The sequence below is a fragment of the Entelurus aequoreus genome, linkage group LG11 (assembly GCF_033978785.1).
Source record: "Entelurus aequoreus isolate RoL-2023_Sb linkage group LG11, RoL_Eaeq_v1.1, whole genome shotgun sequence".
NCBI lineage: Eukaryota > Metazoa > Chordata > Actinopteri > Syngnathiformes > Syngnathidae > Entelurus > Entelurus aequoreus.
The window spans coordinates 41,882,097-41,903,653 of NC_084741.1; the positions used below are offsets into that span (position 1 = coordinate 41,882,097).

Genomic DNA, 21,557 nt, shown 5'->3' on the forward strand with positions numbered 1-21,557 from the left:
ATTATTATTATTATTAATCTTACGGTATATATCAAAAATAATATTGAGCAAAATTTAATTGAAATATTGTCGATGTGGCCCTCCAGCAGTTGCTCATGCGGCCCCCGGTAAAAATTAATTGCCCACCCCTGAATCTAAACTATTTGATTTTAATTTGAATGATGATTAATTTTGCGTTTACATTTTCTGTAAAGCACTAGAATTGCCTTGTTGTACAAATTGAGTTATAAAAATAAACTTGAAGAGCAAAGAAGTCCGGAAATTATATTTATTTTTTGCTCATATTGTTAACCATATCAGTTTTTAAGTAATCATGGACCAGGGCGACAAAACATGCAATTAAGTGATCAAAATAGTGATCTGGACGCTATGGGTCCTTTAAGGTCTCAACTCTGTGAACGAACTGAGAGCAGGTTAGGCGGTTTTGACTTACTTGGAAAAGGGCAGCTTGCGTCTGGGTGGTGAGAACACGGTGGTTGATGGTTTCTCTGTCATGTTTACAATCACTGTCTGCGCAGAACTTTTCTTCTGGGCTTTGGGTGGTTTGGTGTCCAGGACCGGGCTCTGAGCCGCCTGCCCGGGCGGCACGGCATTCCTCTCTTGCTGAACCGTGAGAATTGGAGGAAGACTGGGTTTTGTCTCCAAGGTGATGTGATAGCCCACCTCTGAGGGGCAAAGCCCATGCAATTCTGGACTCGTTGAACACGGGGCTGAAGATGTCACCTGAGAAGACTTCCCTTTCTCAAAACTGTCCCGCTTGGGCGGTGTAGTCCTTGAGGACGGAGGCGGTTCAATCGTGGATTGGACGTCCAAACCTGAAATGTGGGGCAACGGGGAATTTGGTTGAGACACCCCTTCTGGAGTTTGGGGTACCAGAGCTCCTTCTTCCACAGGGCTCTCTTTCTGCATACTGATCAAGACCACAACAGGCCTTCGAGATGCAGACTCTCTTCTCTCGTAAGATTTATTGGGGCTTTCAGATTTTGCTTCTCGAACTGGACTTTGATCAGAAGCAAAGTAAAAAGTTGCCCTTGGACTCCCAGTCCTGCAAGGTGAGTCCACCTTGGGCTTTTCGTTATGGTTCGAATCCCTCACTGGCTCTTGCGCTTGACTATCCATCCAGGATTGTTCCTGAGGTGCAAAACCTGCTGAACCTTCTGTCTCCATTTCCTCGACAGAGAGCCGCTCAAACGTGTCACGGGTAGCAAGACACCCGAGAGGTGAAGGTCTGCAGGGGTCCTCCAGAGGTCCCGCCTCTTCTTGAGTAGGGGTTTCCACACTGGTGGTGCGGACTTTTAGAAGTTCCAAGCTGAACTGAGCCTGCTCCAGTTCTCTCATTCGCCTGCTCTCTCTCTTGGATCGGGTCTTGTGACTGGCCTCGTCGATACCCCAGCTCGGATCTGAGTCTTTGCCAACATCGACGGCAAAAAGTGCAGAATCTTCTGTCGGTTCTCCCGGGAGAATCTGCCCTCTTTCCTGTTCTGATGAGGTGAGGTCATGAATAATGGAGGTTTGCTCCTTCAGTTCTTGGAACCTATACATGAGAGGATTGAAATTTAGTCTGATCCTGATCTAGGTTGCATCAGACTAACACCACTCTCTGTACCTGAGCCGGGCCAAGTATCCTCTCGCCACCGCCTGCAGCCGTGCCACAGTCCTGCGTATCGCACGGTAGCGTCTCCTCCTCGTGAACCCCCTCCAGGCCGTCTGGACCGTGATGACGGCCGTGGTCCTCCGATGGCAGCAGATCCTCCAGCTCCTCTGGATCACGGTCGCCGCATGCTGCCACCGCAGGAACACCCGGCGCTGCCTGCAGCACCTCCAGGCCGCCTGCAGGCACACGGCCGCTTGCTCCTCCACCATCAGGTCCAAGGCGGACTGCCTAAGAAGGCAGCAGCGCCACCACCGCTGCGGAACAGGGGAAGAGGAAGGGACCGGAACGTGTTACGTCGTCAAAAAAACCGCACCATCGCACATTCTTATCTAACGCTCACCTGGATGACGCACGAAGCCAGCCTCATTCCGACAAAGTGCCTCCTCTCCAAGACCGCCCTAAAGCGGCGCTGAAGCATGACAATGCGCCTCAGCACTTCCTGGTGGAGAAGGGTCTGAAGACGCTGACGCTCCGCCTCCCGAAGGAACACCTGGACCAGGTTGATTTATTTATACAGCACTTTTCATACACAGGTAAGTAGCAACACAAAGTACTTTACACTCCAAAAAAAAGAAAGAAGAGAAGAAAACATACACACATACACACACGCAGACAGCACTATTGGCAATAACAAAACATGGCACGCCACTGAGGTTTGAGGGAAAAAACACCACGTTTGAGGCGTCTACACTGGAGAATAATTAAAATGAACGCCATCTAAAAAAATTGAATAAACATTTTAAATATATGTAAAAACCCAATATAAATAATACATTAATAAATTATTACAAACATAACATTGATAATAATAGAAGTATTAATAGCAATAAATACAATAAAAAAACCAACCCTAAAATGATCAGTAAAAAGCTGGATTAAAATGGTATGTCTTCATTTAAGCCCCTTTTTTTTTTCTTCAAATATCAACATTCTCTGCAGTCCTGCGGGCTCTCTGGCAGGCTGTTCCACAAGTGGGGGCCAAAGTGGCTAAAATAAAAGCTGCCTCACTGTGGGTCTTTGTTCTGGTATTGGGTAAGGTTCAAAGTTTGGGGCCAGACAACCTCAGGAGTTGCGAGGGTTGATTCAGTAAAAGCAGGTCGCAAGGATACGAGGGCGCGAGGCCATTCAGACATTAAAAACCAATAACAGAACTTTAAAAATTGACCCTGAGGCATACGGTAGGCCAATGCAGCAACTTTAAAACTGGTGTAATGTGCTCACGCCCGTGCAGCCGAGTTTTGTAATAATTGCAGAGTTTTAATATTTTTTGGGGGAAGACCAAAGAGCATTACATTAGTATAAGCGGCAGGAAATAAAAGCATGCGCTGCGTGATGACCCCAGTTAAAAATGGGCAGATTGTTCTAAAGATGTTTAGTTGGTTGGTTGAAGTTTATTTCAAACATGTATACAGTTTTAACATGACACATCACATTTTTTTTAATTTCAAGCCCAAAAAGGAGTAAAAAGAAGCAAACATTTTAATTAATCCTACCCTCTTTCCACTTGATAGCAGTTACTTACACATATGTTCACATCCTGTTGTCAGTTTGTAACATGATTAACATCAATGATTTCTAAATAAAATTTTTTTTTTAATAAATAGTTACCGGTAAATATGTTATTATTCAGTTACAAATATGAATAATATCTTGTTTTCACTCAGTATCATAATTCTTCTTCCTTGTACTTTGTAAAATCTTTGAACATCCTCTTAAATCGGATCATATTAGTACATTGATTTATTTACTTAATCCATTTCATAACTTAATTCCACATACTGATATGCTAAAAGTCGTAAGTGTTGTATGTGCATACAAATGTTTCTTTAAGGTTATATGTCTCCTCTTTTGTTGAGAAGAACTGTTGTCCATTCTTGGGTAGCAGGGTATAGTTACCGTTGTACATAATTTTAGCTGTTCGCAAATGCACCAACTCATTGAATTTCAGTATTGTGGATTCAATAAATAAATAATTTGTATGTTCTCTATAGCCAACATTATGTATTATTCTAAATGAAGTCTTTTGTAACATGGTTAGTGAATGAAGTGTACTTTTTAAAGTTATTTCCCCATATTTCTACCCAATAACTCTGATATGGTAACACTAGCGAGCAATAGAGAATATCAAGTGATTTTTGGTCAAGAACGTATTTAGCTTTATTTATTATAGAAATATTTCTTGCCTATTTTTGTAACACTTTTAACATGTGGCCTAAAAGTCAGCTTGAAGTCAAAAATCCCGTTCAGATTTTTTATGGATTGTAATTTTGGTAAAAGTTTCTGTCTGTGGCCTTCAGGACCTATAACTAAAAGCTCAGTTTTGTCCTGGTTGAGCTGTAGGAAATTCACTGCCATCCATGACTTAATGTCTAACATTGGTCCTGGGTCATCAGCAGACACAGCACTGAACAACCGTGTACCATCAGTGGAAACTGTACCGTGTCTCCTAATGACGTCCCCAAGAGGCAGCATATAAAGATTAAAAAGAATGGGACCTCAAATTGAGCCTTGGGGAACCCCCGCACCTTGTTTCAGTAAATAGAAGGTGACGCAATGAGGAGTTGGTAGAGGCTGCGTACCGTTGTGTTGCCTACTTGGTACCCAGCGGGCAGGAGGTGGATCCGCCTGAAGAACTCCCTGATGCCTGACTTGGTGGAGCTCGTACCGCGAGGCAGCAGCACATGAAAGTGGCAGACAAAATCCTGAAAAGAAGCCGAAATGACACATGATTAGATGTTGTGTGTCCACATAGTTTAAAAAAATATTTTTTTTTTTTGCAAATAGCATTCAATCGAGGCGGGATTTGATTAACTGAGAATTATTTGGCTTACGGGAAACAATACAAGTGTCACGGAACTAAGGTATCAACTTTCAAAATGGTTTAAAAGCCAATGAGTAAAATTATGTTTTAAGACGTGTAGTTAAAATACACATTTAAAAGAAGGATAAAACTAAGGACAGTCTAGTGCAAGAAACAGAAATAGACTAAGATCACACAACTTTCAAACTGGTTTAAAAGCCAATGAGTAAAAACATGTTTTAAGACATGTAGTAAAAATACACATTTAAATGCAAGATACAACTAAGGACAGTCTAGTGTAAGAAACAGAAACAGACTAAGATTACACAACTTCCAAACTGGTTTAAAAGCCAATGAGTAAAAATATGTTTTAAGACGTGTAGTTAAAATACACATTTAAAAGAAGGATAAAACGAAGGACAGTCTAGTGCAGGGGTCGGCAACCCGCGGCTCCGGAGCCGCATGCGGCTCCTTGACCACTCTGATGCGGCTCAGCTACATACATGCCGACCCCCCCGATTTTCCCAGGAGATTTATGGATCTCAGTGTTTCTCATAGATTACTCCCAGGGAAAAACTAATCATATTTACACTCTTACTTACTAAATAAAGGGCGTGCCCTAATTGCACTGCAGCAATTATCCTCTATAGCATTTACATACAGCGTGCCAGTCCAGCCACATGTTGCATGTTGTCATTACTTGCACACAGGAGACAGCAAAGCATACTTACTCATCAGCCACACAGCTTACACTGACGGTAGCCGTATCAAACAACTTTAACATTGTTACGTTACAAATATGCGCCACACTGTGAACCCACACCAAAAAAGAATGAAAAACACATTTCTGGAGAACATCCCACCGTAACACAACATAAACACAACAGAACCATTACCCAGAATCCCAAGCAGCCCTAACTCTTCCGGTCTACATTATACACCCCCGCTACCACCAAATCCCCCCACACATCAACCCCCCCCCTCTCCGTGCGTTGGTTGAGCGGAAGAGTTAGGGCTGCATGGGATTCTGGGTATTGGTACCGTCAGTGTAAGATGTGTGGCTGCTGAGTTAGTAGCCTTGCTGTCTCTTACGTGAGCAAGCTGGAACAGCATTCCACTTGTGGTCGAGCAGGTACACTGTCAGGGCAGACTGTAGAGGGCGCCAAAAGTAGTGTCATCACGCTCTGATATTCGGGAGTCTCCCGGGAAAAATTAGAGGGTTGGCAAGTATGACGCTATCAAGCGGCTATCAAGCGACATTCATTCAAAACTCGCGGGCTGCACTAACATCAAATTTCCACATTAAAGTGCGTGCCGGTGCGTGTGTCTGAGACCCCTGGTTAACATAGCACAAAGCATGTAAGCTTTGTATGCGGTGATTTTCATTTTAAATTTTAAATTTTTTTTTGTGGCTCCCATTACTTTCTATAATTTGTGAAACTTGCCAAAATGGCTCTTTGAGTGGTAAAGGTTGCCGACCCCTGGTCTAGTGGAAGAAACAAAAATAGACTAAGATTACACAACTTTCAAACTGGTTTAAAAGCCAATGAGTAAAAATATGTTTTAAGACGTGTAGTTAAAAAACAAATTTAAAAGCAGAATAAAACTAAGGACAGTCTAGTGCAGTGGTTCTTAACCTTGTTGGAGGTACCGAACCCCACCAGTTCCATATGCGCATCCACCGAACCCTTCTGTAGTGAAAAATAAAACTTTTTTTTTAATTTTTTTTTTTTAATTCAAGACAAAGTTCTATGTTTTTTTTACTGGTGCACAAAATGAACCGTGCATGAACATCACCTTGTTCAAAGAACAAAACCTACACAGTCCATGAACTCACAACAAATTCCACACCTGCACCTGAGCTGAGTCCGCCCACTAGGCCACCATTTCTACCCCCCCCCCCCCCCTCCAACCCCTTCGCTTTAGTTTTATTTTTCAATTTGTCGCACTTTTATTATTATTATTTTTATTCTGGAAATTTTTACTTTTTATTCGACCCCTTTTACTGTATTGCATTTGCACTATCTTGTTCAGCACATTCATTGTTTATGATCTTTGTTTGTTTTTTGTTTTGTTTTTTGTTTTTTATGTGTTTTTTTTTGTTTTGTTTTGTTTTTCGTTTTGTTTTTTGCTCTATGCTTTTTTAACCTGTAAAGCACTTTGGTTCAATTTAAAAGTTGTTGAAAACGTGCTATGTAAATAAAGTTGACTTGACTTGACTTGACTTGCAAATCAGATGGAAAATTAGAGGGAACATTGTTTGGGGGTATCCATAATACGCCGATAGGGAGAAGTTTTTATTACATAATGAGTCGGGTGTGGCTTGACCTGCGAGGCGGAGGCTCCACCGAACCCCTGAGGCCGACTCACCAAACCCCTAGGGTTCGATCGAACCCAGGTTAAGAACCACTGGTCTAGTATAAGAAACATAAACAGACTAAGATTACACAACTTTCAAACTGGTTAAAAAGCCAATGAGTAAAAATATGTTTTAAGATGTGTAGTTAAAATACACATTTAAAAGCAGGATACACCTAAGGACAGTCTAGTGCAAGAAACAGAAACAGACTAAGATTACACAACTTTCAAAATGGTTTAAAAGCCAATGAGTAAAAACATGTTTTAAGACATGTAGTTAAAATACACATTTAAAATTAGCATAAAACTAAGGACAGTTTAGTGTAAAGAAACAGAAAGAGACTGAGATAACACAACTTTCAAAATTGTTTAAAAGCTAATGAGTAAAATATGTTTTAAGACGTGTAGTTAAAATACACATTTAAAAGCAGGATAAAACTCGGGACAGTCTAGCGTAAGAAACAGAAACAGACTAAGATTACACAACTTTCAAACTGGTTTAAAAGCCAATGAGTAAAGATATGTTTTAAGACGTGATTTAAAACTCATTAAAGAGGGGGGACCTTTGAATAACCAGAGGGAGATTATTTAAAAGTTTCGGAGACACATCAGAAAAAGCACAATCCTCTCTAGGTTTTAATCGGGTTCTTGGGATGACAAGAATAAATTCTTCAGCAGACTTTGAGACCTTGTAGTGATGTAAATTCTTAAAAATGTGCTGATCTGTTAAACACTAAAATGTTCAAATGCATTCTGAAATGGACTGGGAGCCAGTAAAGGGATGCCAAAACGGGGTTAATGTGCTCATGTTTTTTGGTTTTGGACTAACTGGGGGGGGGGGGGCGGCGTGAGAGCGGCTGTGACAGCAACTTGAGGGGTTCCAGGTTCGATCATCATCCTAGTCACTGCCGTTGTGTCCATGGGCAAGACACATTCAGCTCAGTGGCCTTGTGGTTTGAGTGTCCGCCCTGAGACTGGAAGGTCGTGAGTTCAAACCTCGGCCGAGTCATACCAAGACTATAAAAATGTGACCCATTGCCTCCCTGCTTGGCACTCAGCATCAAGGGTTAGAATTAGGGGTTAAATCACCAAATGATTCCTGAGCGTGGCGCACGATGCTGCTCACTGCTCCCCTCACCTCCCAGGGGGTGAACATGGGGATGGGTCAAATGCAGAGGACCAATTTCACCACACCCATTGTGTGTGTGACCACACTGGCTTAATGTAGCTTAAAGATGTAGATAATGGGTTTCACTATGTAAAGCGCTCTGAGTCTCGAGAGAAAAGCGCTATATAAATATAATTCACAAAAACAAAATCTGTAAAAACTGCAATCGAGCGAGCGAGGCTTGCTTCACTCCAAAATGAAGTGGTTTGCAGGAGTCCAAACGTGATGAAATAAAAGCATGGATTACCCGCTTCACGTCGTTAAAAGATAGAAAATTGATTTAATTTTTGCTAAACGTCACAGATGATAAAATCTAAGGGTTTCAAAAAAAAACAATTCAGATAAATCGCGATTCTTAGTCCAATAAAAATAATAATAATAATAATTTTCTTTTAAATAATTAAAAACATTCTTTTTTTTAAATCCCTTTCTGTCCAGTTACTCAGGAAAGTCATATTGTTGATGTAGATCAGTGGTGCCCAAACTATGGCCTGTACCGCCAGCGTCCAAAATCTGGCTCGCGGGAAGTCCCAAGTTTGAAAAAAAAAATTTAAAAATTAAAAATAAAACATATATATATATATATATATATATATATTTTTTTTTTTTGGTATTATTATTATTTATAATCTGTCCCATTTTCTACCGCTTGTTACTCTCAGTGTACTCTGTACACAGATTTAGTTTGGAAAAGATAGTTCTCTTGTTGCCTTATTTGTATTTGGCTTTATTAAATGTTTGGGTAAAATTTTATGAAACAAAACCAATTTTCTTTGGAATAATAAAGAAATTTATCAGAGCTGTTTATCTATTTTATGGAGAAATGTAGTTAATCGTAGAACTGGCAGCCAATGTTATTAAAAAAGTATTGATTTTGAATCAAGAATTGTTTTGAATCGAGAATCCAATCTGAATCGAATAGTTACCCCCAAGAATGGAATCGAATCGTGTGGTGCCCAAAGATTCACGGCCCTAATAAAAACTGTTCACGAGTGAACATCAACAGGTGGATCAGTGCAGCGTCTGCAGTGATGTGGAACCTGTATCGATCCGTTGTGTTAAGGGTCCAGCTCAGCTCTCAATTTACTGGTCGATCTTTGTTCCTACACTCACATATGGTCATGGACTTTGGGTTATGACATAAAGGACAAAATCACAGATACAAACGGCCAAAATTTGTTTCCCCCGTTGGGTGGCGGGGCTCTCCCTTAGAGATAGGGTGAGAAGCTCTGTCATTTAGGAGGAGCTTAAAGTAAGGAGAGAGGAGCCAGACGAGGTGGGGAGGTAGGAGGCCACGGGGGAAACCAAGGACACGTTGGGGGGACTATGACTCCCAGCTTGCCTGGGCAGAGGAAAGTCTGGGCTTCTCTGCTTAGGCTTCTGCCCCCGCGACCCGACCTCGGATAAGCGGAAGAAGATGGATGCATGGTGATTCTTTGGCGTACCACTAGATGGAGTATGTGTACCACCGTTTGAGAACCACCGGAATAGAGGGATCTAAATTTGGTTTCTTTATCTTACTTCAAATAATTTGGGACAGTTCCTGAAGCAAGACTGTTAATCATTCCCTGGACGTGGGGTCCCATGACAACCCGGATGTCTTTGAACAGACCAAAGTGGACCAAAGTGGTAACGCCCCCTCAGGCTGTCCTGGCGTCGATGGACTGCGTTCACAGAGTTCCTTTCAACTCCACTAAAAACCACATGAGTCTGAAGTACAAATGTCAGTTTTGGACATCTTAAGAGTTCCTAAAAAAAAAAAAACCCACACAGGTGAAAACGACATCCTTGGTGGAGGTTACCTGAAAGGTGTACTTGATGCTGTATCCCGACTGTCGGATACGGACGGTCTCCAGCATGCCCGTGTAGCGAAGCTGTCTGAGCACCAAGCTGTCATTAAATCGCAAAGGCAGCTGACAAGGACAGAAACACGAACAGGTTTTATTTTGCCGCAAGAAATATCAAAGTATCAAAATAAAGTTTTTACCTTCTCAGCGTTGGAGCGAATGCACTTGACGAAGTACGGCTCTGATTGGTTGAGAGTCTCCATCAGTTTATTGAGAGAAGCCTGCACACACACACACACACATTGTTGTCTAGGTGAAGAGCAAATGAGCCTCCTTTCCTTGTGTATAATCATTCCCAGGGGATTCCAGCAAGGGGCGCCAGAGATCGCTGACTGACCTGGAACTGTGCGCTGATGCTGGGCGGTTTCTTCTTCTTGTGCAGGTGAAGCAAGGACTTGGTGATGCGGTCGTGGAGCGTCACGCTGCTCAGGTGGCGCAGAGACTTCACATCTAGTAAGTGCTACCCATATATATATATATATTCATATAAAAACAGTTTAAAATCATAAGCGCAGCGTCATATTTTAAGGCAATGTTGTGATGCTGATGTCCTACCTTGGGCAGAGTGGGCTTCAGCTTGCAGTTTTTGTTCCTCCTAAACAAATGAGATGGATCATGATTTTATTAGCAGATTTCAATGCCGCTTTCCCGGTTGAGATTAACAGATTTTGTGTAAAAATCAATATTCCAATTGAGTGGAAGTTTTAAGTATTTTGATGAGTATCTACAAAGGTTTACGATCCTAAGTAGAAACAGCCATGTGCTTTTCTATTAAAGAAAACCGTTTTTTTTATAATCATTAGCACTGCTTCCTCCTATTCATTTTTAGACATGCTGTAATGAGAAAACTGCAAATATGTGATGTATCATATTGTAATTGGATGCATTTACGAAATAAACTAACAACATAACCATTATTATTTGACACAAGAGCTGTGAATCTTTGGGCACCACACGATTCGATTCGATTCTTGTGGTAGCGATTCAATTCAAAATCAATTCTCGATTCAAACCCGATTGCCAGTTTTATGATTAACTACATTCCTCCATAAAATACACAAACAGCTCTGATAAATTGATATATCACTTAAAAGAAAACGGGTTTTGTTTAATAAAATTCTACCCACACTTCTAATAAAGTTAAATATAAATAAGCAACAAGAAAAGTATCCCACACATTTCTTCTCTAAAGTAGATATGTATAGCAGATATGATCATCTATATAAACAATAGGATTTGCCTGAGTGTCTGGACGGGACAGATTTGAAAAAAATAAATAGATCGATTTTAGTTTTTTTTAATCGATTAAGAATCGTTACAAATAAGAATCGTGATTCATTCGAAAACTTTTTTTTTTTACATTGCTTACTGTATTGTTTTGATTTAAAGGGGATTTATTGTGCAAAACCAACGTTTCTTAGCTACCTGTTTTTGTGTATTTCGGATCTGCGTAAGTCTTGAAAATGTGAAATCCAACCATGGAGGCATGGTTGAGATATGTGTGACACAACTTTGCCTTCCGTCTAACTTCCTTAAAACGAGCTGTTTGGGATTTTCCGCATTTGTGACGTTTTTCTCAGTTGTGACGTCAGCGGATATATATATTTGGTAGAAATTTACCCGAAGACCTTTGCGCGAGTTCGCCATTGTAGTCCAACGCTGTAGTCAATTAGTTATGGGGCAGATTGGCTGCTGCATGCACATGCATCCTCCACTGTTGCCATTTCTAATAAAAAGTAGCGTATAGTTCGAACTTTATCTGTCAGTAAACTCACTATGGAAGCGATACAAATTACAACATGGCTGACATAGAAGACGCTGTCGAAGTGGAGGCACGTAAATAAGACCGCCCACAAAACGGCGCATCCTGAAGAGACGGTTGGAACGCGGCTTGGAGATGGTCTGTAAAACATAATCTACGCAACCAGTTCTGTAGACCACAAGGAAGTGTTTTATAATATGACCCCTTTAATGAAACTTCTAATGGTCTTTCTGTCGTTCACAATTCAGTTTTTTTTTTAAATGCCGTTCCTCATAGGAGGTCCCAGAAAGAAAATAACAAGAATGACAGGAAATAATCCATTAGGTAAAAAAAAAAATGGCACGTTTATAATAAAGTATCAGTATCAGTATCAAGCGGTGTCACGCTTCAAACCCCGCTCCGAAAAGCTTTGCACTACAAAAGGTGTTCATTGTAGCCATTAATCCAGACTTTTTCACATTTATTTAAAAAAAAAATATATATATAATGAGTTTGTTTATTCAACTAGAATGTATTACTATTTGTTGAGTTTATTTAATTTACTTTTTCAGTATCAAATGATTCAAGTCTACCAAAATATATTTACGGTAGTTTAAATAATAAGGATTAATGAACGCACTTTAAATACTTTCTGTTACAGTTAAAGTTATTCTTTGTTTTAAGTTGATCGATATTTATTTTTTTCTTCAACGTTAATAAGGATACAATGTACGCAGAGGTGTACTTATAACAATTTTATGGACACGTCATACTAATTAATCATAGCCGCGACAGAGAGTGGCATAAGAGAACATAATTGAGAAGGACTGGACCACTAGCAAGTACTGTAGAATGCACTCAAGGTACTATACTATATGTACTATATTGAGTAAAGTGACTGTAAAGGTGACTATATGGGCTCTAAAAATGTATTTAGAAGGTTGCAAACAGTATTTTCATACTCCAAATATAAAAATATTTAATTTATAAATAATAGAGTCCTACTTCTTGAAAATGTATTTACCAATGTCAAGCCCAGAACCAATTGGACTGTATATATGTAATATTGAAAATTGTAGAGAAATACAAGAAGATAATGGGAACATGGTTGGTGTTAACAGGAAGAAGAGTGTGTGTGTGTGTGTTTTTAGGAGGGTGCTCTTCTACGTATCACTCACATTAAAATGCCTTGCGCTCGCTCCAGAAGTTTGCTGTTGGCCGAGTTGACGAAGATGCCGTCCTCTCCTAGGGCGGGACTTCCTGCTGACAGGCGGCCCGACCTCGGACTGCGACCGTTGCAGCCATCCCTGCAGACGAGGAGCTTACGTCAGTCAAACATGACTACTTTTTTCGATTTGCTGAGGGAAGCAAAAGGAGCAAAGCGACTTGCACGCTAATAACTATGTGGTGATTTATAAGATGACATTGTTCCTGCCGAGGAAGGGGGATTATTTATGTTTAGACTGTTCAAGACGCACCAGCTGGCTTTGTCGTTCGCTGTGTTGGCGCCGTGAAGATCTGACAAAGGAGTGCGGGGATTCTTCCTGGTAATGCCTGAATGGGAAGGAAAGAATATTGAGTACAATACAGTGGAACCTCGATTTAACAACCACTCTATCTGCAAACTTTTGGATGGAGCTAAATTTGCCTCTGTGTGCAAACTAAGGCAGGACAATTAATTGAATTTTAATTTCAATTTCAATAATGGCTTCTCACGATTATGACAACACAATATTGTAAAGGGAAAAAAAAAGCGATTAAAAAAAAAGACTGTTTGCAAAGAGTACAATAATAGCGCTCGTAAGTATGGAAGAATCGACCTAGCAGGCTTCATACTACAGCAAGGTTTATTTGTGATGAGCTTGGATATTTCTGGAAAAAGACGCCAAAGCAGACTTTTTCCACAGCGGAGGAGAAGACTACCTCTCGTTCAGTGAGTGGCGTCCCCCTCCCCATTTGCCCCCCCCCTTCTCTCCCTCTGTCTGTACTCCTTTCTAGTCAGCTCTTCCTTCGCGAATTTGACTTTTTTTTTAAATCTGATGTTTATTCTTGTAGCAATATGGTTGTTAAAGTTAAGGATTTTTGTGATTTCTGATCCGAGGGCACCAAAGGGACTTCTGTGTGTGCGTGTGTGTGCGCGTGTGTTGGCAGAGCACCGCATGCAGGACATTTCAGCTTGTTGTTTTGGCTCGTTAATAAAAAAGATAGTTGATCCATCACCTCCTTGTTATGTTTGTTTGATAGACACTACTGTACATCACTTTATATTGTGTACAAAGTGTACAAACCTTAACTAAATTATGGACTTTTGTCGAGGCTGGAACACGGGCCGGGACCCATTATTGGGCCTTGAGCACCCCGCAAGAGGGCTGCAAAAAATGATTAGTTTCTCAGCTGTGATCCGTATGAGCCGCGGCAGTACTTAGTTGTAATACACTTTCCCACCACTTGTGGCAGTAATGACAATATCAAACAAACAGGAGAAGTCTGGAGCTCAAGTCATAGGGAAGTTTTTTAAGTGCAAAAACTGTGACCAAAGTGGTGAAGCTGCATTTTCATTTACATTTTAATTTTATTGACAGTTTATTTAAGAAAAAAATATTATAATTATTGTGAATAATTTATTTAGTTAAAATGTTTATATTTTAGCACTGCGTAATTGTATGTAAATAAATTTTTCAGCAGTTTTTATGAGTCCTTTCTTTTGCAGTGTAATTGATTACTTGTTTTTTTGTAATCCGCCTGACTCACAGTAAGCCTTGACAATAATATTTGAGATTAACACATGCGTTCATATTGTTTGGCAAGGTAGGTTAAATATAATTATGGAATATGATTCAAATCAAGAGTAAGATTACTAATTCAGTGTAAATATTGGAGTGGGCCCCAGGCCTCTCTGAAGTGGAAAACATTTTTAGTACACTTAGCATTTAGTAAATCTGGCCCCATGTCAGTTCATCCACCTCGAAGCTGGAATTAATTTGGATTGTTACTTTTGCACTTGAGCTCACCTCAGACATCGATCCCATTATAAAGTCCATTAACAAGGCGAAGGCTTCCAAAATGCACATGAGACAAAAGCTCTCTAAGCGGGCCAATTTTATGAAAGTCATTCAACAGATGAAGAGAAAGGAGCTGGACAAAAGGATTCTTCTCAATCAGATCAAACTGTAGCGTCAATAGAATATGTAGAATAATCTATCCTAAATTCCAGACTATAAGCTGCTACTTTTACCTTTTTAAACACGTTTTTTCCATTAAACACATGCAAAGACACTTAAATTGTGTTATTGTTTGTGTTTTTGGAGGAGTTCACTCACTGCAGGTGAATGCCTACAGTGTTTCCTGCTGTTTAAAGCTATGAACCGGAAGTACAAGTGCCATTCTGTCTTCTAATCGTCCATAGCATTTCTGCTCGGATGGATTCTCCATTAATCACTCCAAGCAACATTTGCAAGTTTTACAATATAACTAAAAAATGTGTATACTTACTAAACAGTCCCATGTAGGAGTGTTTTCATGCTTATTTGTATGGGCTATTTTAGAGGTAATGGCACTATCGTCGTTAGCATGAGCTAATATGCTAACACGTTTACGAGTCTGTGTTAGCATTAACTTACAATGGCATTCTTTTTGTATTGTTTCAGTTTCACAAATTTCTCAGTAAATTCACCAAAACGTCACGGTGGAGTTATTGAGTCTGTTTAGCTGATTGGAGAGCTAGCGTCCGCAGATAGCGGGTCCATGACGATGGCTTCTGTTTTGTTTGATCAGACGTTTTCCTGCCTTGTACAAGCACCGTTTGGAAACAATTGAGGTGGCCAGGCGGCCATCACACTGTTTAACCATCCTCCACCCGATAAACTTTGTGATACGTACTGTATTTCTCATCTTTGCACCTCTGAAGGATCTCAAGGCTCCTCTGGTGAACCGGGTGATGCAGGAAACTGAAGCTGTCGACGGTTTTGACGGCGGGACAGGAGACGGCGGCATCATTCCCTAACAACCAAGCACAACCGTGACACCGCGCTCTTTCAAGTGTTTTTAGGGTACACGTCGTCGTACCCGTCTTCGTGTGCGTGTGTCTGCGGCCGGCCTCCCTGAAAGCCACCAGGGCCCTGAAGTAGGCGCGCAACACGGCCCAGCGGAACGTCGCCACGGGGTCGATTCCCATCAGGCCGCAGATGAAGGCGTTCTTGCTGCTCTTCAGCAGAGCCACCACGTCAGGACGCATGTGGTCCGTGTTCTTTTCTCGGAAGTCCTGAACCAAACAGACAACCAGGAATTGAACAAACATCAATAAAAAAGTATTAGTGAATTATACAGTGTTACCTCGGCTTACGGGTCCCACAGCTTTTTGTCTCCTGGCTAAGTGCAAAAGTTCGAGCTACGACCCTCCCCACCGCCAGTCGGCATGGCGACTGTCACAGTGAACCCAGTAAGAGCTGACCAAAAACCTTTGGCGTCTCACTTGATACCCCGTTAACTATAGCGAGCAAGGCATAGCTTAATTTTCCCAACCTTTAGAAAGAACTGAGAAGAAGTGGATGATTCAATTCATTGAATTAAAGAAAGCAATCATCAAAAACGTGACAAGCAATAAAAGCGTAGCCCCATACTGAAGCAAAATACGTTAAAATTAAATCTGAACGGCCGACATTTATCCATGAAAATATGGAGAAGCTGTCGATGGTGTGTTTGATGAAGAAGCAGCTGGAAGAACTAGAAGTCCACTTTAGTGCTGTACATTATTATTACATCACTTCCTTAAACTACTGTAGTTTGTTTGTTGTACATTCTAATGCATTGATTCTCAAACTATGGTACGAGTACCACTAGTGGTACACATGCTCCATCTAGTGGTGCGCCAAAGAAGTCTGTAAATGGAGTATCATTGTTGATGTTTGTGCATTGTGTTTAATGTTGCAGTGGACACTAATATTAAATATACTAACTTTAATGTTGGTCATTATTGTGGTACTTGCAGAGTTAAGTGTTTTCTGAGGTAGTGAGTTTGAGAACCACTGTTCTAACGTATTGTTTTTCATTCAATATGTATTGTCTCTAAGTCGGTTTTTGTTTTCTAAAAGGATTTAGCAAGTTAAAATTGTGTTGTTTAGTGGGCCAAACTATGAGGGGCCGTTAGGGACATTATTCAGAATTACCTCTTACATACACTACTGAAATGCTCTCACATAAACAACTGAAATCTTTTTCTTTTATACACACTACTGAAACACTCTTATAAACACTACTGAAATGCTCTTACATACACTACTGAAATGCTCTCATATAAACAACTGAAATGTTTTTCTCTCACACACACTACTGAAACACTCTTATAAACACTACTGAAATGCTCTTACATACACTACTGAAACACTCTTATAAACACTACTGAAACACTCTTATAAACACTACTGAAACACTCTTATAAACACTACTGAAACACTCTTATAAACACTACTGAAACATTCTTATACACACTACTGAAACACTCTTATAAACACTACTGAAACACTCTTATAAACACTACTGAAATGCTATTACATACACTACTGAAACACTTATAAACACTACTGAAACATTCTTACATACACTACTGAAACACTCTTATAAACACTACTGAAATGCTCTTATAAACACTACTGAAACATTCTTACATACACTACTGAAACATTCTTACATACACTACTGAAACACTCTTATAAACACTACTGAAATGCTCTTACATACACTACTGAAACACTCTTATAAACACTACTGAAACACTCTTATAAATACTACTGAAACACTCTTATAAACACTACTGAAACATTCTTACATACACTACTGAAACACTCTTATAAACACTACTGAAACACTCTTATAAACACTACTGAAACATTCTTACATACACTACTGAAACACTCTTATAAACACTACTGAAACATTTTTACATACACTATTGAAACACTCTTATAAACACTACTGAAATGTTTTTGTCTCACGCACACACACACAACCTGGAATTATTTTTCACTAGTATGTATAAAGGGATTTCACCTGTGTGTGTGTGTGCTTTTTACACTAGTGTGTGGGACAACAATTTCAGTAGTATGTGTGCAAAGATTTCAGTTATGTGTATGAGCGCATCTTACCATTGTGTATACGAGCATTTTACCACTATGTATAAGAGCATCTTACTAGTGTGTGTGAGCGATGTTGCATTCCGGTTCCGGTATAATCCCCGCCCCTTTTCAGACAAGTTTATTTTTATTTTTTTTAAAGCCAAGTTGTGGACAAAATGTCTGCCGACAAGTAGCTTAACCGAGGCTGGAGCTCCACTTCATAATTTGAGGGCTTCAGCGGAGAATATAAGAACACTTTCAATGCAACAAGGGTCGGACTGCCACCGTGGGTCTCCCCCGCAGGAAGCGGCACCTGAGCGGCCACACAGCGGTGCATTTCTCCTCCCGACAGCCAAGCAGCCTGGAGCACTCGTTCCATTGCGAGGTTGCACCGCACACATGCAACGTTTCAGTTCATGGACATCGGGGCAAAAGGAGGAAAAGGTAATTAGACATTATTTATTTCTAAATGATTGTTGAATCACACGAAATGTAAGACAACATGGCATTGTAGTGAGCTACAATAGTAACATGTCCAAATGTGAGTCACGTCGTGTTACGTCAGTAGCTGATCAAATACTAATTGATAATGGATTGCATTTATTTAGCGCTTATCATCGACTAGATAAGGGGTCCCCAAACTACGGCCAGTTACGGCCCGCCAAAGTCCAACATCCGGCCCGCTGGAAAAAAAATATTTTTTGTATTATTATTTTCAATCTGTCTTTTCTAATTCATTTTTTGGTGTCCCCGAGCCGCTCAGGCAAATCATATTGTCTAAAAATGCATTTCCCTGTATGACTTATATTGTCTTAACTGTTTTCATGTGATCTGATTGTTACATTCTTATTTCAGAGTCACCACACAGCTGCATGACCATTTCAACAAAGACAACCTCTGGATTCATGGAACTTCTCTGCACACAAATATATTCATTGGAATATTCAATAAATTTCACACAGAAACATTGTGAATATTATTTTCAACAGTGTGTTGAAAACAACCTTTTTTTGGCTCAGAAAGGTTCCTTATGTCTCATTATTCATATACTTTCAATACTTCTCGGTGTGTAATTCCAGACATAGATGTAAACATTAATGAGACAACAATGAACATTTTTCAACAAGTGAACCCACTTGAAAATGATGGCAACAATGGAATAGACATTTTCACTTCAATTCTGCACTTTATTCAGTGAACATGGGAATTATAAGGTTTGTTAAAATATTTTCTTCACTTGTGCAGTGTATTCTGCGAATTAACATTTTTTTAAACATTTTGTAAAAAATAAATAAGGAACCTGTTATACAGACCTGTATGAAGTTGCCCACTTTATTATTGCAAATATCAGAATAACACCGCAATACGTTTGTGCTGTGAACATTTATGTTTCTACGGTTGAGGTTTTTAAGTTATTTTATGTTCTGACTAGTAAAGTCATCCAGCCCCCACCACCACACACACTTTGTCAAAATCTCTCCAAACTTGTCCCAAACGCTTGTGATACACAATTTTTTTGTCTTATGATTATTGTATTTAGGTTAGGGGCTAGGTGTAAATATTAACACATTAACTTAAACTATAATTTTAGACAAACAATATCTATTGTCTGACTACAAGAAGCATTGAAAAGTATATAAATAATAAGGCATAGGGAACCTTTTTTGAGCAAAAAAGAAAAAAGGATATTTAATATGTTTATGAGAAATTTATTGAATATTCCAATGAATATATTTGTGTGCAGAGAAGTTCCATGAATCCAGAGGTTGTTTATTCCGTCTTTGTTGAAATGGTCATGCAGCTGTGTGGTTACTCTGAAATTAGAATGTAACATTGTGGACATTTTGTCCACAACTTGGCTTTAAAAAAAATAAAAATAAACTTGTCTGAAAAGGGGCGGGGTGGTAAAATGCTCGTATACACAATGGTAAGATGCGCTCATACACATAACTGAAATCTTTGCACACATACTACTGAAATTGTTGTCTCTCACACACACGTGTAAAAAGCACACACACACACAGGTGAAATCCCTTTATACATACTAGTGAAAAATAATTCCAGGTTGTGTGTGTGTGCGTGAGACAAAAACATTTCAGTAGTGTTTATAAGAGTGTTTCAGTAGTGTATGTAAGAATGTTTCAGTAGTGTTTATAAGAGCGTTTCAGTAGTGTTTATAAGAGTGTTTTAGTAGTGTATGTAAGAATGTTTCAGTAGTGTTTATAAGAGTGTTTCAGTAGTGTTTATACGAGTGTTTCAGTAGTGTATGTAAGAGCATTTCAGTAGTGTTTATAAGAGTGTTTCAGTAGGGTGTGTGAGAGAAAAACATTTCAGTTGTTTATATGACAGCATTTCAGTAGTGTATGTAAGAGCATTTCAGTAGTGTTTATAAGAGTGTTTCAGTAGTGTGTATAAAAGAAAAAGATTTCAGTTGTTTATGTGAGAGCATTTCAGTAGTGTATGTAAGAGGTAATTCTGAATAATGTCCCTAACGGCCCCTCATACCAAACTGCCTTTCAGTAATTACTGTATATTGTGGCTTAGCAACAATGAGGAAGTTAACTACATTTGTGGGCATGTAACATTTTTTTTAATAGAAATGACCACATTGGATGTCAATCTTTTGTCAAGAAAATTGGTTGACCAAGTATGTTCACTTATTGGCACTTTTTAACAGGGACGTGGAACTTACAACTCATGATTCAATTTGATTTTGATTCTTGGGGTTACAATTCGATTGAGAATCTATTCTTGATTCAACCCGGTTCTCTATTCAAATCCGATTCTCGCAATGAATTATATTATATATATGTATTATAATAATTAAAACCGGTTACAGGTTAGAAAATATGGAGGTTAATTTATGTCTTTAATACAAAATCTTTTTTTGATACTGATTTTATACTACTCAGTTGCCTAGTGGTTAGAGTGTCCGCCCTGAGATCGGTAGGTTGTGAGTTCAAACCCCCGCCGAGTCATACCAAAGACTATAAAAATGGGACCCGTTACCTTGGAATTGGGGGTTACATCACCTAAAATGATTCCCGTGCGCGACCACCGCTGCTGCCCACAGGGATTGAACAAGGGGATGGGTCAAATGCAGAGGACAAATTTCACCACACCTAGTGTGTGTGTGACAATCATTGGTACTTTAACTTTTATGTAACTGAATTTTTTCAGTACAGAAATATTTGTTGCTTCAAAAGTCAACATTAACGTCCGGTAAATCAAGACTGCAGCAATCGATCCTGCCTTAGAACTAACCAATGAGGTGTCGAGTTTGAAGTCATCTGACATGGGTCGAATATTTCTACGCTGAATTTTATTTACACTGAATGTTAAAACACTGTATTTTTACAAACTGAATTTTTAAACGCACACATTTTTATTCAATAGAAATTGTAAGCATAATTTAATGTAAAAAAAAAAAAAAATCTGTTAAAAAAAATTAATAGTATATAATTAAGTTACATAAATTCAGTGTCAAAAAAAATCTTCGGTAATAAAGACACAAATTAACTTCAAAATAAAAGCTTGTCTTGGCTGCTGACGTATACGCGCAGCCTAAGTAAACGTCTTTTAAAAAATAGATTCTTGAAAATTGTCAATAGTAATAAATAAGAATCACGATTCAGATGGAATACATTTTTTTCGTGCCCCTTACCCAGTGCTTCTCAATTATTTTCCGTTACGCCCCGCCACTTTCCGCCACAAATATAGGTAATATAATTTGTTATAAGTACACCTCTGCATAGCATTGTATGCTTATTAACATCAAAGAAAAAATATATATAATTAAATATAGTTATAAATAAATGATAAATGGGTTATACTTGTATAGCGCTTTTCTACCTTCAAGGTACTCAAAGCGCTTTGACA

The 21,557-nt window shown here is 39.4% G+C and overlaps 1 protein-coding gene across 5 annotated transcripts in view; it reads right to left on the minus strand.

The window, feature by feature from the left end:
• myo9ab (myosin IXAb) overlaps window positions 1–21,557 on the minus strand; it is a 195,399-nt gene that overhangs the window by 37,257 nt on the left and 136,585 nt on the right. For all 5 annotated transcript variants that reach the window (XM_062063305.1, XM_062063308.1, XM_062063307.1 and 2 more), the window contains 12 exons: window positions 15,634–15,829; window positions 15,448–15,567; window positions 13,047–13,122; window positions 12,747–12,875; window positions 10,383–10,422; window positions 10,165–10,287; window positions 9,968–10,048; window positions 9,783–9,893; window positions 4,234–4,356; window positions 1,995–2,144; window positions 1,607–1,908; window positions 434–1,534 (listed from right to left, as the gene is read on the minus strand). In XM_062063305.1, coding sequence (XP_061919289.1) covers window positions 434–1,534; window positions 1,607–1,908; window positions 1,995–2,144; window positions 4,234–4,356; window positions 9,783–9,893; window positions 9,968–10,048; window positions 10,165–10,287; window positions 10,383–10,422; window positions 12,747–12,875; window positions 13,047–13,122; window positions 15,448–15,567; window positions 15,634–15,829 — 2,552 coding nt within the window. The remainder of the gene's footprint in view (window positions 1–433; window positions 1,535–1,606; window positions 1,909–1,994; window positions 2,145–4,233; window positions 4,357–9,782; window positions 9,894–9,967; window positions 10,049–10,164; window positions 10,288–10,382; window positions 10,423–12,746; window positions 12,876–13,046; window positions 13,123–15,447; window positions 15,568–15,633; window positions 15,830–21,557) is intronic.